Source organism: Punctularia strigosozonata (assembly GCF_000264995.1).
Source record: "Punctularia strigosozonata HHB-11173 SS5 unplaced genomic scaffold PUNSTscaffold_5, whole genome shotgun sequence".
In the NCBI taxonomy this organism is placed as follows: domain Eukaryota; kingdom Fungi; phylum Basidiomycota; class Agaricomycetes; order Corticiales; family Punctulariaceae; genus Punctularia; species Punctularia strigosozonata.
In genome coordinates, this window is record NW_006767437.1 from 2,222,607 (window position 1) to 2,237,678 (window position 15,072).

General features: G+C 53.1%; 6 protein-coding genes across 6 annotated transcripts; 4 read left to right on the forward strand and 2 right to left on the reverse strand.

Annotated features, from left to right (window-relative positions):
- Positions 1–486: 486 nt before the first annotated feature.
- Positions 487–2,064, reverse strand: PUNSTDRAFT_133870 (uncharacterized protein; the record flags this gene model as incomplete). Its single annotated transcript, XM_007383312.1, has 7 exons — positions 487–585; positions 635–880; positions 945–1,215; positions 1,266–1,325; positions 1,374–1,627; positions 1,679–1,863; positions 1,920–2,064. 7 exons carry the CDS (start codon positions 2,062–2,064, stop codon positions 487–489), a joined length of 1,260 nt encoding a protein of 419 aa, XP_007383374.1.
- Positions 2,065–2,557: 493 nt separating this feature from the next.
- Positions 2,558–5,222, reverse strand: PUNSTDRAFT_44261 (uncharacterized protein; the record flags this gene model as incomplete). Its single annotated transcript, XM_007383313.1, has 10 exons — positions 2,558–2,578; positions 2,631–2,780; positions 2,830–2,907; positions 2,972–3,406; positions 3,605–3,621; positions 3,991–4,039; positions 4,089–4,412; positions 4,445–4,720; positions 4,770–4,961; positions 5,016–5,222. 10 exons carry the CDS (start codon positions 5,220–5,222, stop codon positions 2,558–2,560), a joined length of 1,749 nt encoding a protein of 582 aa, XP_007383375.1.
- A 970-nt stretch (positions 5,223–6,192) lies between these two features.
- PUNSTDRAFT_44262 (uncharacterized protein) lies at positions 6,193–9,561 on the forward strand (the record flags this gene model as incomplete). Its single annotated transcript, XM_007383314.1, has 6 exons — positions 6,193–7,461; positions 7,594–7,638; positions 7,741–8,058; positions 8,113–8,523; positions 8,627–9,058; positions 9,109–9,561. The coding sequence occupies 6 exons, from the start codon at positions 6,193–6,195 to the stop codon at positions 9,559–9,561; spliced, it is 2,928 nt and encodes a 975-aa protein (XP_007383376.1).
- A 2,401-nt stretch (positions 9,562–11,962) lies between these two features.
- Positions 11,963–12,559, forward strand: PUNSTDRAFT_40238 (uncharacterized protein; the record flags this gene model as incomplete). Its single annotated transcript, XM_007383315.1, has 1 exon — positions 11,963–12,559. A coding segment is annotated over one exon (597 nt), but the record flags the coding sequence as incomplete, so codon positions are not given.
- An 824-nt stretch (positions 12,560–13,383) lies between these two features.
- PUNSTDRAFT_66638 (uncharacterized protein) lies at positions 13,384–13,605 on the forward strand (the record flags this gene model as incomplete). Its single annotated transcript, XM_007383316.1, has 1 exon — positions 13,384–13,605. The coding sequence occupies one exon, from the start codon at positions 13,384–13,386 to the stop codon at positions 13,603–13,605; it is 222 nt and encodes a 73-aa protein (XP_007383378.1).
- Positions 13,606–13,686: 81 nt separating this feature from the next.
- On the forward strand, positions 13,687–14,409 carry PUNSTDRAFT_66908 (uncharacterized protein; the record flags this gene model as incomplete). The annotated part of the gene is made up of 2 exons (XM_007383317.1): positions 13,687–13,812; positions 13,900–14,409. Coding segments are annotated over 2 exons (636 nt in total), but the record flags the coding sequence as incomplete, so codon positions are not given.
- Between the last annotated feature and the right edge of the window lie 663 nt (positions 14,410–15,072).

Genomic DNA, 15,072 nt, shown 5'->3' on the forward strand with positions numbered 1-15,072 from the left:
CTGGCTCATTGCTCCGCCGTTGATTTTGGTTGCCGTAAGTTCTTCATCTCGTCATCGTGTCTGTTGCAAACTCACCTTTGTAGGAGCGCAATCTCCATGCCCTCCTTTATACTTCCGTCAGTGTTGGCGACTTTGTCAAAGTGAGTACTTCGTTATTGCATCCATGACTGAGCTGACATTCCTCGAAGCTGTCAGTGTTACCCGCGGCGGCAATCCATGAACTCCGAGCGCTCGACGCCATGAGCATCTCGAGGATGAAACTCCAGTTCTCAGCGCAATTCAGCGGCGGAACCACTGCCGCTGAAGTCATCGATACCCATCCGTGTCTCCGTCGATTGAAATGCCCTCGAAGTGATCCACCAACCACTCCGCAGTATCTTCGGCCCTCAACGCCGTCAGGCTCACAATCGCCAATCTCCAGCCCTTTCGACACCGTCAGCGACGTCTCACCGTTCGAAGTCATGTCGCCACATTACGCTCGTCCAATTATGCGAGTCCGTACAGCTGCGCAATGCGTCTTCCGTACATTACAATATAAGGCCAGAGTGTCTTCGACCACTGTATCCAGATTATGGGGAGCTCGGTCTAACAACGTAGGTCAACCGAATTGTCGTGATATGTATGCCTGACTTACCTTTATAAAAAACCAGAGCAACGGCCCCCCAACCAAAAGGCCAAGCACCGCGACAATGACCATAACGAGCTTGGTAATCCAACATAGCAACCGATGCCAGAACTTTTCTTTAGTCTCGTCCCTGTCGCCAGCCTCTGGATCGCCGACCAGGGTTGCGCGTTTACACTTCCAGATGGATATACTACTTGTGCCTGTCACCGAGGAGGTGGCGCATGCAATGTAGTGCATCGTGGCGCTATCACCGGTCTGATGGATTGAGGTTATTCATGGTATGTTGCTGGGAGCCAGAAATTTGGCGTCATACACTCACAGTAACAATTTGTGTAGCTCCGTCTTGTGAGTTGAGTAATATTTGCTCCGGCCCGCCGCCAGTCCTCTGGAAGACATAGGCATTCCCAGTGTCACTCCCAGCCACCACAATGGCCCCATCTTCACCGAATGCAACTTGATTGGGCATCGCCGTTGTTCTGGACCCAGCGCTGTACATTGCCACCAAAGAACCTGTCCCGGGGTCGTGCAAACTAAAGTTGTTCGTGTTGTCGATGACAACATTCCCTTCTTTGTCCATAGCGCCATGCCCGCTTTTATCATGCTCAGATGTTGATCGCACGGAGTGTGGAGACCGACTCACATCAACTGAGATAGGCTCGGACCATTGGTAAGGTTTTGCTCCCGTTTATGATATGTATGACTATTAAGCAGGTCAGCGCATCATCGCAGGAGTCATGATGAATCTTACATTTGGCCAGAGAAGGTACCGAGGATAGTAACGTCCCGCCCGTTGCTCGCGAACTCGATCCTACGAGGCTCAACCTCGTCCAACGACGCAGACCATGCATTACCGAGGTTCTCCGCCGTGATGTCGTAACATGCAAGAATACGATCTATTGTACCGACGGCGAGCCGGACCCGCCGAGGGTCGATGTTCACTGCCAGAGAAAGTATTTCGCCGCCCTGAGGGAGTCGCCAGCTGTGCCTCTCCTTGAAGATTTTCTTTAGCCAAGGTTAGTGAACAAAATGTTCGTTCAGTTCATGCAATCTCACATTCTCCTCTCCCCAAACAAATACAAATCCACCCTTCGTACCAATGATTAGCGCACTGGACTGGCCTTCAGTTCGTACCCATTTGAGCTCCGTGACAGCGCCGTAGATATTCTCCGAAATCTTGGAAGGTAGCGTCTCGATATCGCACATGTTACGTACGCAATGGATGCGAATACCGCCTTTGCCTATATTGAATATGGATCTGAGCAAAGTCGCTTAAGGGACGATAGTATGAACTTACCTCCGCTAGCCAGCAGGGTGGCATCGGGAGAAAACGCAAGCCCATATGTTGGCTTTCTCGACGTCGAGATGCGTCCAACGCAGCGGTAGCGGCCCCGAGACCAGACTTTGGTGGCTGACAAGGCGAGAGCTGTCTTGGCAGACATGGCGAAAGCTATTGGGGATAATACTGGACATATTCACTTTCGCTGCCTCTTATGTATGCTACCTGTAATTGTATCTTCCGCTATTCGTTATGCGTACGGTGGTCGCCATGCATCCTAGCGACAGTTTTTGTCGTAGAACGGACCATTGTTATTTTCATCGTACGGATTGTTGCAAACTGTCATTATCATTGCATGGCACTTATTGTGTTTCCGCAGGCGCCGTTTTTATCACCGTACTAGTACTTACTGTTTCTATGGTCCTTATTGTTAATCTATTGTGTTTCTGCTCCTGCTGCCGCTGCGCATTCGTCGCTAGCCTATGGTGTTCATGGCGGCACGTCGCCCACCGTACCGTGCTGTGTATTTACTGTCGGTGCATTCATGTATATCGTAATTGATGATATCCGAGTTGCGAAACATGACACCGAGGAGAGGATACAATACACCCAACAAATCTTAGTGCAGCAGCCTGAAATCTACAGTCACTCCGAGGCTACTGGGGCTGCTGAAGTGACTGCAAAACAGTCAGTTCATCTGTCTGGTCGCTGAGAGTGATGGGGTACTACCTTGACATTGTCGTTGTACGACGCGTCCTGCGGCTTACTAACACCCTTCTTGATCTCGCGAGTGGTGTATGCGAGCCTCCTCGCGATGAGGTCGTCGACGGGCCATGCATCCTCATATTTAGTGCGCCAATCGGGGTACTTCTGCAGAATCTGGGAGACGGTAAGGAAAGCGACAACGGAAATCAACATCACTACTTACCAGCTCCTTTGCGCGTTCAAGCTGCTTAGGCGGTTGCTTCGTGACGGTGCACGAGTGGTGGAGCCATTGCGAGATGATCTTGTTGACGTTGCGTTGTGGGCCATCTCAGAACAACATGTCAGAAGACTACTTAAAAACTCACCTGCATCGAACTGTAAGATTTCCTTCCGATCATCATCTTGGTGCGGAGGGTGTAGCCGCCGCTGTGGGGACGGCCGGCGCTCCCTTCTGGTCTCGGAATAGGCTGTGCATTGAATTGGACGCGACGGGAATTTGCCGGAGTAGTGTCTCGCGATGGCGACGAAGACATATGGTCGAGTTGGTCGTCCTCAGACTCGACATTCGAGTTAGGATCCTCTGGGGGAGGTGTTAAAGCCGAGCCAGTCGACGGTCCAGGTGTTGGAGCTCTTCGAGCGATAGGAGTAGATGCCTTCCGAGTGACAGGGGTTGACGCTCTCAGAGCGACAGGGGTTGATGCTCTCCCATCCGCAGCCGCAGTCGCCGACCATGTCGCCACACGGTCACCGGAAGGACGAGTGGGAGGGTACGGGCGGGCAGCAAGCCGGGCTGCATGAGCCTGAGGCCGATGAGCCAGTGAGATTGGAACGCTGTATGAGACGTCATCGGTTGTAATAAACAACGCGAGGTTCCTCTGTATACTCAGCATTAGCTGAGGAGCCGGCGAGGAAAAAGGCGCATAGAACGCAGGCAGACGGGCAGCAGAGTCTCGAGGGGGGACAGACATGACTAGATGATGATGGAATGGTGAACGCACCTCGATCTTATCCCCGGCTGAGACAATTAGCAGTCTAGGAAACCAACACAATTGAAGATGGAAAGTGGGAACAAATGAGGGTGCCGGATCGAGGTCGACATCGTGAAGGTCGAAAGACAATTGGGTATTGTCACGTCACATCAAACCAGGCATATTATATCATATTAGTCACACATTTCATGTACGGACAATATACAATCCACACTGGTCGATTATCAGACTACGTGCAAGTACAGTAACTATGAGCAATAGTAATGGAAAGTACAGGTATCACGGGAATCGGAAACGCCCTCGTTGTTGTTGTACGAGCTCCGGGAAATAATCGTCAAATATATCGAAGTCGTCGAAATCGTCAGACTCGTACGGCTCCTCGCGAGGAGGCATACATTCAATAACCTTGCCCAGAACATAATTAGGAACGGGTTTCCTGATGACCTACCGAAATAAAATGAGCGACATCTCCATGAAAGCGCAGCACACTTACCGGCTTGCGACAAACGGGACAGGCATATGGCGGCAGCCTCCTGATGTGGAGCATGGTGGATAAGACAATCCGGAGTGGAGGAGATAGAGACATCTCGAGCTCGATCTCGTCTGCCATATGCTGGAGACTCTCCGGGAGCGCAATGTCATCAGTCGAACGGAGCATCGGGGCCTCGCGAGGATTGTAATCGCGATGTGACTTCTTGAACTTGGTAAGAGTCGCGTCCAACCAGCGGGCAAGGCAGCTCCGACAGAATGTGTGTCCGCAGCTGATGCTGAAAAAGATTGAGATAGCAAACGAGATCAAGAAGTTGGCGGAGCGTACCTGCATGGCGTTCTCATGGGCGACAAACAAACCTCACAAATCAGATCGTCCTTAATGTGCTCAAGCGTAAGGGCAAGCTGTTGAGCGCTCGCAGCATCTTGCTGAGCCGTCAGTCTTTCTTCCTGCGCCTTGGCGGCCTGCTGCTTCGCCTTCATCAGCTCCTCGCTGACCTTCGCAGCTTCCTCCTTTGCTGTTGCCGCTTCCTCGTGTGCTGTCACCGCTTCCTCGTGAGCTTTCGCAGCCGCTTCTACGGCTGCTGCTACCTGGGCTTTCATATCCTCGAGCCAGGAAACTTGCACGCCCCGTTCCTACGACAATCGTTAGTAGATGTAAAGGTAACCGAAGTTGAGGACATACCGCGCTGATATCTTTGTTGATTCTAGACGAGCGTCGTCGCAGGCCCGAGTTTGGGTGTGGGCCCGTAGCTTGACACGAGGCGGTAGTTCGACGGGAATCAGTAGCTCGAGAACTGGTAGCTCGACAAGAGCCTGTGGCTTGACAAGAGCTCGGAGCTTTTCGTGATTTCACATCCTTAATACTATTGGTCAGCTAAGAAATAATGAAGGAGCAGACGATACAGACATCACTGAGTCCTAGGGATACCTGGGAAGAAAGGGAATAGTACTCGTCGTCCGAGGAGGCACTGATGGCATGGATGCGACGCGTGGCATTAGAGGTGTGCTTTGGTTCACTATCAGAAATCGAAATGACTGAGCCGGTAGGAGCAGGGCGACGTCGACGAGGAGTGGTGCCTGGGCCGCCAGTGGTCGCTCGAGATTTCCGAGTTCGGGTTGGTCGAGTAGCAGGCATTTGGAGGACGGATGAATATTAGGAACACACAGCGTCTCCAGAGGTAATGTAGGCTGAGTGGAGTGAAGATGAACAGTTTTCGTACGGTGAAGGTGGTCGACACGATGGAAAACAGTGGACATCCGTCGGTTCTTCTAGGCGACGGAACAAAAAAGACTCGAAAACAACAAAATGACGTGACACTGTAAACGCATGAGCGACAAAACGAAGATATGGAATTCACCACTCACGAGATGTTGCAATCTCCAATGTACAACCGCGGAGTACATGCGACGGTCGCCACCGTAGGAACTAGGTTTTTTAAGATCTCCAATACTATAGCGTCGCTACCGCGACCGCCGGTAAGACAGTAGTCTCCACTACCACAGCGGTCACCGGCAATAGGAATACCATAACTTCGAGCGTGCAGCCTTGGAATGTATGGTAAGCTGTTAATCCGAACATTTATTGTGATGACATACCTTCCCACGCTTACTGCAGCCGTGAACGCCCAAACAAAAGAAACAAAAACAAGCACAGCACGGTGAACGCTATGGCAGCACAATAGGAGAGCTCGATGTAAGGCGCTTATTGCGAAGCGTGTATCGTAGCATGGCAACGAAAATGAAGGATCGCAGTGAAAGTGCAAGCTGACAATAATGTGCCTTCATGAGCGCAACGTCCAACGCTGAAATATGTGCATGCTCACCGTAAGCGTCCGGTATCGAATCTAAGTGCCCATCGAACCGAAGTGCCCTTCACCGAAGTACCTATCAACCTTCGCCCATCACCCAACCCATCCACTATGAATCCAGAGCTCCCCGCCGCGAGTCAAGCTGCGCGCTACCGTGAAACATGGGCAAGTAACCCACAGCACTGCGCAGTTCTCTGTAGCTAAATCATCACATAGAGCGAGCAGGTTATCGTCGAAACATCTGCTGGCAGATCGACGACAACTAAGAAACGGACCCGTGAACGATCTGCCGAGTTCATGAACACTCCATTCGTCGAACCACTCGCAGGCCAGCTGATGGTGCTGGGGGAGAGAACGACGTTTGACTTCACGCGTCCGGCCATGGAGAGATCAGCCGGAATAAACCCCGCCATTGCCCCGACCTTCGACTTCACGTGTCCGCTCCCGGAGAGATCTGCTGTAATGCGCCGGGCCGACGCGACAGATGTGGACGCGGACGACGACAGGGCTATCGAGGAACTCCTAGTTGCCTGTCCGTCTCGTGGTAAGATGAGGCGGCTGGCGCTGCCTCCAGTCCCTTCGGCATCATATGTCCCCCCTTCATCGTACGCCAGCCCACTTCGGCAGTTTACTCGGCTTGAGGAGAAGAGCGAGAGGGCACTCGTGTTGTCCAAGACAATGAAGCACCGCAATGCGTGGCTGCGAGGCGAGCTCCATGCCGTCCACGTCAACAGCGAGGTCACACAGCGTGTCCTGCAGAGGGCGCTTGGAGAGGAGAGGACGATGAAGAGATTGCTCGAGAGTAATGTCGCCAGCGTCGAAGACATTCAGCGGGACCTACAGCGATCGCTCGAAGAGGAAAGAGCGTCAAAGGAGGCGCTCCGGCTGGACCTCACCAATCGTGTTGCTAACATCGAAGCTATGCGGCAGACCCTGGAACAATCGCTCCAGAAGGAGAGGGAGGCGAGAGAAATGCTCCAGCGAGACTTCACCGTTCGCGCTAGAAACAGCGATGCCGTTCAACACGACCTAGAGCTGTCGCTCGAAGAGGAGAGGCAGGAGAAGGAGAAGGCCCAGCAGGATCTCGCTTCTTGCGTCGCTAAAGGCGAGGCTGTTCGGCGTGATCTGGAGAAGTTGCTGGAAGAGGAGAGGGCAGAGAAGAAGGCCAAGGAGGAGATCAATCAGGGCCTCGCCGATCGCGTCAAAGACAGCGAATCAGCTCAGCGTGACATGGAGCGGTGGCTCAAGGAGGAGCAGGCGGATAAGGAGAAAACCAGGGAGGATCTTGCTTCTCGCGTCACTACCAGCGAGGCTATTCAGCGCGATCTGGAGAAGTCCCTCAAAGAGGAGCAAGCGGCGAAGGAGGCGCTTAAGAAGGACCTGGACGCATGTACCATGCGCGTGCAAGAGCTCGAAACACAGGCGTCCCGACAGCAGGAAAACATGGAGAAGCTGGAAGCGGAGATCGAACAGCGGGATACAATGATCAAGAACCTCGAGGAAGAGTTGGAGAACCAGCGCGCTGAGGCGAGCGCTGAGCGACAAAAGTTCGGGGAGAAGATGGAGGTAAGTCGTCGAGTGTGATTGCTGTCGGGTATCGCTGACATAGGTTAAGGCCCAGAATAAGTGTTTCGACGAGAAAGTTGCGGTAAGATGCCATCGTTTTGACGATTGATGATACTAATGGATGTTTCAAAGGAGTTGACCGCCGAGAAACAAAAGCTCAAAGCAAGCCACGACCAGGTATACGCTGCAATGACGGCGTTAGAGAAAAAAATGGAAACTCAGTTTGCTGTACATACATACGTGATCGTCTCCAATGCTTTGCTGACTACTTGCCGCCAGCAAATTCAAAAGCAACAGCCTGTTTCGGCCAGTGGAGAATCCTCGTCGAGGACCCAACCGGTGATTCCACTGCCTGACGGCCTACCGGCGTTGCCCAAGCCAACCATGCGGATACCAGGCGCCTTGGACTCTGACGGGGAAACGACCGGCCCCGAAGACATCGGAGACGTCGACGATGCAGACGACGAAGGTTCAAGTGGGGAAAACAGCTGGCCCAACACGAGTCGCCATCGCGCGCCATCACCGTCACGCGCACGTCCTACAGCGAAGGGCAAGGCCAAGAAAGATGTGAAAGGGAAGGGCAAGGAGGTAGTGAAGGTGAGGACGGTTATCAGACTGCCCGTGCGTGTGCATCTGATTCGCTCGGACCAGGAACCAAGTTTGGCCGGCCAGGGCAGTGGGCACGCCGCTTCTTCCTCCAATGTCCCGTCGACAGGCCCATCTTCTATCCAGATGCCACCAGTCTCTCCACCTGGCAATATGCTTGCCAGTTCCTCCTCCAATATCCCGTCAACAGGTGCATCTTCTATACAGGCGCCAATGGTTTCTCAATCTGGTGATGCGCCTGCCGGTTCTTCCTCCAGCGCTCAGCCGTCAGGTTCACCACCACCAGTTTCTTCGCAAGCGATACTACCGGATACCGACGGGGTTCGTCTTACTGCGCCGCTGATATTCAAGATTGGAGGAAAGGGAAGGAAGACCGCCATTGAGAAAAAGGCCCGCATTGCGCTGACGCAAGAGAAGGAGAAGTTCGCGAAATCGAACTTTCGGGCTGCGCAGTTGGTAGGTAGTTTGCGACAAAACATCGTTGCGAGCAGCAGTTGACGTTGAGTAGGACAAAGGTCGCGACTTGCTATATGCTGTATTGGGAATCGTTGACCAAAAGGAAATCGCCGTCAAGGGTGAGGAGGCAGACGAAGACATCGTCGCCGCTTTCAATGCTGGCGGCGATGTGCGGCCAGATCCCAAACATCCGCGATTCACCTTGATCTCACCGTCCGACAACCTTTGGAATCGGTACATCATCAGCATGCTGGCTCAAAAGATGTTGCAGCAGCAGGACGAGGAGGGATTTGTGACGTACATCAACAAAAAATTTGTGCGCATACCACGCGCAACCTTCGCGTATTGGGAAGACCTCTGCTGGGATCAATGGACGCGCATTCGAGGGTTTTGGGTGGAAGCACGGCCGAGAGTCGTCACGGATCTTGGGACCGGATCAGCGCGCCTGGAGCAGCATGACGAGATCACTGCGCGCATCGTCCACAAGGAGGCTACGTCTGATAGGTCTAGCAGGATGGCAGCGCGACGACACCGGGTTAGCTTCTGATTCGGTCACTGTGACGAAGCACTTACCTTGTCTTGCAGTTGCTGTTACGCCGGGAAAGAGTTTGCCAGATCATGGTGCAAGAAGCGCAGACGAGTATCGACCAGAAGTTTTGGGCGACCGCACAGGAAGTTTTGGAACTTCTGGGCGAGGAAGGGATGAGTTCAGACGAAACTAACGACGAGGCTGGCATCATCACATACCGAGCTCATGCGCAAGAATGGCGTCGTGACCTGGATCGTATGATGCAGAAGATTGATGTAGCCAGGGACGGGGCTTTCACTCGTCGAGGAGTCCGTCCATCGCCTCGGATACGAACTGGTCGGGATATCGCGTTAGGAGCGCATGGAGGCACGTTGAGGTCAATCCGGAAGCCGCCGCACTCTCTGCCCAGAGAGTTATACGATGCAGATTGGCTTGCAACGCGAACGCAGCAATACAACGCGCATCTGGCTATAAAGGATGTCGATATCGGCATTGCAGAGTTTATCTAGAAACAGCGTACGAATAGAATAGATAGAGTAGTCGTACCAGAGTACGAGGGATCACCACCCTCGCAGGAATGTAGCCGCAAAGGTCATCACCTTTGCCGGAGATGGAGTAGCAGGAATATAGACGAGGGCGAAGGTCGACACCTTCGCTGAGCAGTGAGGAACGCAGTGAGGCACGAAAACGGTGAACGTGCGGTGATAGCGTGAGAACTTTAGGGTGGCCTCATCACCCGCCTGGTTCGACCTTCGGTTCTTCCCCGTTTCCTTGTACTTGTATTGTTCCTCTTGTATTTGCCCCTCTTGTATCGTCCCTTTGTATTCGCTCCTTTTGTGTCCATTCCTTTTGTGTTCGCTGACCTATATAACCACTCTGGCGATGGACGACGTTCTCAACTTCAACCACCACTCCCCGACGACGCCTTACCTGCGGACCGTTTCTTGAGGACTGGCGATCTAGGCTGCGCTTACCATCCTTATAGACGTGACGACGTCTTGGTCTCATCGTCGATTGGCATCCTCTAGACGTGGTGACGTCCAGTTCATCGGCATCAGTGTGCCATCCCCTTCGGCTGCGAGGTGAGTGCTCAGACGAGTCGCTCATCCTTGACGTTGTTCTCGCCTCGCTAACGTCCCTATTTGCGTCACTATCTGTAGGTCTCATCACTCGCGCGTACAACTGGGAGGAAGACCGCAACTACCGTGACCCCACGTTCCGGGCGGTCGTGTGGGTGGCAACATCCATTCTATTAGTTGCGCTCCTCGGACTGTTGATGTAAGTTATCCCAACTTCAGGTTATGATCTGTTCGATGAAACCTTATTCTCAGCATTGCGGGCTCGCGCCAAGCTGCGTTGTAGAAGTGTCGGCTTTGATAACTGTGCTGTCATTCGCGGCCTTGTTGAGATGCCTGCTCGTTCCAGTACTTTGCTTCGGCGTGCTGATCGTCTTCGCGCTCTTCATGAACCCGAAACTGCGCCCCCTCCATCCACCGATGTCCCTTCCACTGAGAACGTCACCGCCGAGGATATCACCAGGGATGTTTTGGCCCTAACCATCGCGGACGACGGCGTCGATCCCAACACACAGTCTAATCCCTTATGGACGTCTCGACTCGAGCACCAAGCTTCTCTTCCAACCACGAATCCGTTCCCGTCCACCTCTGATGTTTCAGAGACGATCAACGAGGTCCTTCGGTCATCGTTCTCACCTATCAGTAACCCGAGCCAAGCCTCCTTATCGCCTCTCGCCTGCCCTGAGGCGCCCATGAGTCTATCGGACCTTTCTCCTCCAGTTCCGTCACCTGCACCTTCCCCCGCCGCGTCACCAAGGTCTAACCCACCTTCATCAAGAGGTGCACCGCGCTTGACTCGGAGAAGCGATAATCACACTTGCCGGCATCTCCATATTTTGGACAAGCTCAACGAAGAGTTGAGCGACTTCCGAAAGCGAATGTTATCTCTGGAACCCAGCAAGTCTATTCACTCTTATCTGGAGTTGAACGACCGCCTTGGGCGCATCAAGACTGGCCTCACCAAAGCTAATCGAATCGTTCCGGCCGTCGTTGATCGCAGACGAGAATTGGAAAGTGAACTTGCCGATCTACAGCGCGATCTTCTAACTTGGAGAGATGAAATCGACTTGGGCCCTGCACACACAGGCTATAACACCGGTGGGTAGTGATTTACTTCCTTTCTTCACGGCCTGACTCTCGACCTCCAGATCATCACTTCGATCGTCCTGTCGATCAATTGGGCGTCCTTACGCAGGTCCTTTTGGTGTTGGTGGTGGTGTGCCACGTCGTGATGGGTGCCAGCAGGCGTGATGGCGACTTCATGATGGGTGTCCTGTCTCTTGTTATCTCCCTCATTACAGCCAGTCATGAGAACCCTCTTGCAACCCGCGCCGGTCGTGAACTGCCGAAGTCTCTACACACTGCTCTCTCCTACTTCAATCTCGATGGGCAGTTTGTCCTGCACGCGACCTGTCCTGAATGTCATTTCAACCATCCACCTAATGCATCTGGCGAATACCCTAAGCGCTGCACTAACCAGCCATTCCCTGGCACTGACTGCGGAGTGTCACTACTCAACCCAGGCGGAACGCCGCGGAGGACGTTTCTGCACCACTCTATTCGCGATTATCTTGCAGGATTGTTTTCCAACCCGGTTCTGGAAAAAGCCATGGACGACGCGTGTGCATCGGCGAATAGCCATGTTTCCTCAGCGGCTGGCGCCATTCACGGACCTTTCGACGCCCGGTTTCTGAAGAACTTCAAGGGTCCCGATAAGAAAACCTTCTGTGTGCGTCCTCTGGGGAGCGAGGGGCGCCTTCTCTTCACCCTTTCCATCGATTTCTTTAACGCCGAAGGATCCAATCTTCATGGTAACCATAACTCTACCGGCATCATTTCTCTGGCATGTCTCAATCTTCCCATTGAAGTACGATACCATCCCGAGAACCTGTATATTGTCGGCCTCGTCCCGGGACCAAAGGAGCCAACTCTCACCGCATTGAATCAATATATCCGGCTTGTCGTTGATGACATGCTTGTCGGATGGCACGATGGTTTCTATCTGCTCCGTACGTCGCTTCACGAAAACGGCCGCCTCATACGGACAGCCATCGCCAACGCTGTCTGCGATCTACCCGCGGCTCGAAAGACCGCGGCACTGGCTGCGTCCACCTCCAGAATATTTTGCAGTGTATGCGATTGCTGGCATCCGATAGATCCCAAGGATAAGACGTGGCGCTGCACCAAACTGGGACGGGTGGATTACGAGCAGTGGAATCGAAGAGATGTCGACGAGATGTGCGCAGCAGCGGAGCGTTGGAGAGACGCCTCGTCTCCGGAAGAGCGGAAACTGATCTTCAAGGAGACCGGCGTACGTTGGTCTGATCTGTGGCGCCTGCCGTACTGGGACCCCACTCAGCAATTGGTCGTCAATGGGATGCATTGCCTTCTAGAGGGTATCGCTAGTTTTCACTACATCAACGTGCTCGGTTTGACCGAGCGTCAAGCATACGCTAAGACTAAAGCCCGTCCCGCTTTCAACTTTACCTTTGACGTTCCTGAAGTTACGGATGAGGATGACTTGGGTCCATCACGATGGACGCCCCGGAATGTTAAGAATGTGAAGCGCATACATCGCATCCTGCTGACGGAACTCTCAAACCCAATCGAAGATGCGACCGATGACAAAGATGAGGACGACAAGGAGGACAACGAGGAGGACAACGAGGAGGACGACGAGGACGACAACGACGAGGTGGCGGTGGTGAAGGGTCAGAGCTCTGGTACCTTGACCGTAGAGGCCCTTCAGGAGAAGCTCGCGAAACAGACTTTGAAGACCTTATCTTACGTTGCGAAGGATGATTTGGGCCTCAACGTTGTACTCACCACCAAGCGGAACCGAAAGCTCGATACAGCCAAGGCCCTAGTGACTTGGGTACGTCCAGCTAGTTTCTTGACCACGCATATTGATTAAATGTTTATCAGCGGCTCCGACATCCTTGGAAATCCTCCGATCCTCTTCCTGCCCACACTTCTTCACCTGAAGTACTGTCGAAACTTCGGCATGCCATACAACACACTGTCCGACCGTCTTGGGTGGAGAGTGTTCCGTCCAACTTCGGTAGTGCTTCTGCTGGGACCGTGAAGGCGGACGAATGGCGTACACTCTATCGCATATATCTTCCGATCACCCTCATTATGCTGTGGGGTCAAGGGTCCTCCGACGAGCCTCATCCGAATGCATCGTGTTTGGACCATACGATGTCGCTTGTCTGCGCCCTCTCTTTGGCATGTCGACGTGTCACCAGTAATGCGATGGCGATCGCTTACCGTGATTACATCGCAAATTACGTTGGAAACTTGACCGCGCTCTATCCGGATATTGTCTGCCGATCTAACCACCACATGGCTTTTCATATTTACGACTTCCTTCTACTTTTTGGACCAGTACATTCGTGGTGGTGCTTTCCATTCGAACGGCTCATAGGTCGACTTCAGCGACTTCCTCACAATCATCGCTTAGGTGAGTCCAGCTGACGTCTGCGTGATCTGCTGCTTACTTGGCCATATCAAGGTTTTCTGGAGGGTACGGTACATTGTGCCTTCGTTGCAGCCGGCAATTTCCGACGCTGGCTGCGACGCCAGTCTTGTCCGCCAGCTATTCTCCAATGTCGTGACCTGTTCCATAAACATTATGCTCCGCTGTCTGATGAACATCCGGGAATCTTCGAGGAGCATCTTGCCGTCGACGAAGAGCGCAAGCCACAATCACCAACACGGGTTCCGGACGATCTCCAGCCCCTTGTTCCAAACAACAGCAAGGTCATACAGCGAGCACGTCTCCGAGCACACGGCACAGTATATGCTCGCTCTAGGACTCATGGCGGCAACAGCCAGGTCATGTTTCATCCTGATGGCAATCCAAAGACGCCCGCAGTTGCAGGATCCATCGAGCATATCTTCGCATCTGGAGAACACCTTGCTTTCGCTGTTCGAAGGTACAAGCCGATCACATCCGGCACTGTCGATCCGTTCAGCCGATGGCCAGAGTTTCCGGCCAAGCTTTGGTCGACCGCACAGGAGGACACGTTAGAGCTTGTTAAAGTGAACTCCGTGATGTGCCAATATGCAAGGTATGATGTTTCGAATAAGAACATGGTAGTTCTAATGCTACCTCGAGTAAGTTCGGTTTCTTCGACTTTTCGCTGGTTATTTACACCGTCTACAGTATTAATTATTTCACGCGTTTGTTCTGCCCGAGTTGCTCCAACGATGCTTGCGTGGACTCTCATACCCTCACCGTACGGAAGACGCATTGCGCAGCTGTACGGACTCGCATAATTGGACGAGCGTAATGTGGCGACATGACTTCGAACGGTGAGACGTCGCTGACGGTGTCGAAAGGGCTGGAGATTGGCGATTGTGAGCCTGACGGCGTTGAGGGCCGAAGATACTGCGGAGTGGTTGGTGGATCACTTCGAGGGCATTTCAATCGACGGAGACACGGATGGGTATCGATGACTTCAGCGGCAGTGGTTCCGCCGCTGAATTGCGCTGAGAACTGGAGTTTCATCCTCGAGATGCTCATGGCGTCGAGCGCTCGGAGTTCATGGATTGCCGCCGCGGGTAACACTGACAGCTTCGAGGAATGTCAGCTCAGTCATGGATGCAATAACGAAGTACTCACTTTGACAAAGTCGCCAACACTGACGGAAGTATAAAGGAGGGCATGGAGATTGCGCTCCTACAAAGGTGAGTTTGCAACAGACACGATGACGAGATGAAGAACTTACGGCAACCAAAATCAACGGCGAGCAATGAGCCAGCGTGGCCGCCACCATTGTTCACGAGCTAACGATAACCGACGCATATGAATGAGCGCCGGAACCGCAAAGGAGAGAAACCAAACACTCACCGCTCCGATAGGCCGGGTGTAATCCCGATGATCCGCCAAGCTCACCGCCGATGGGCTGACCATACCCCCATAATGTCCACCGCGGATGT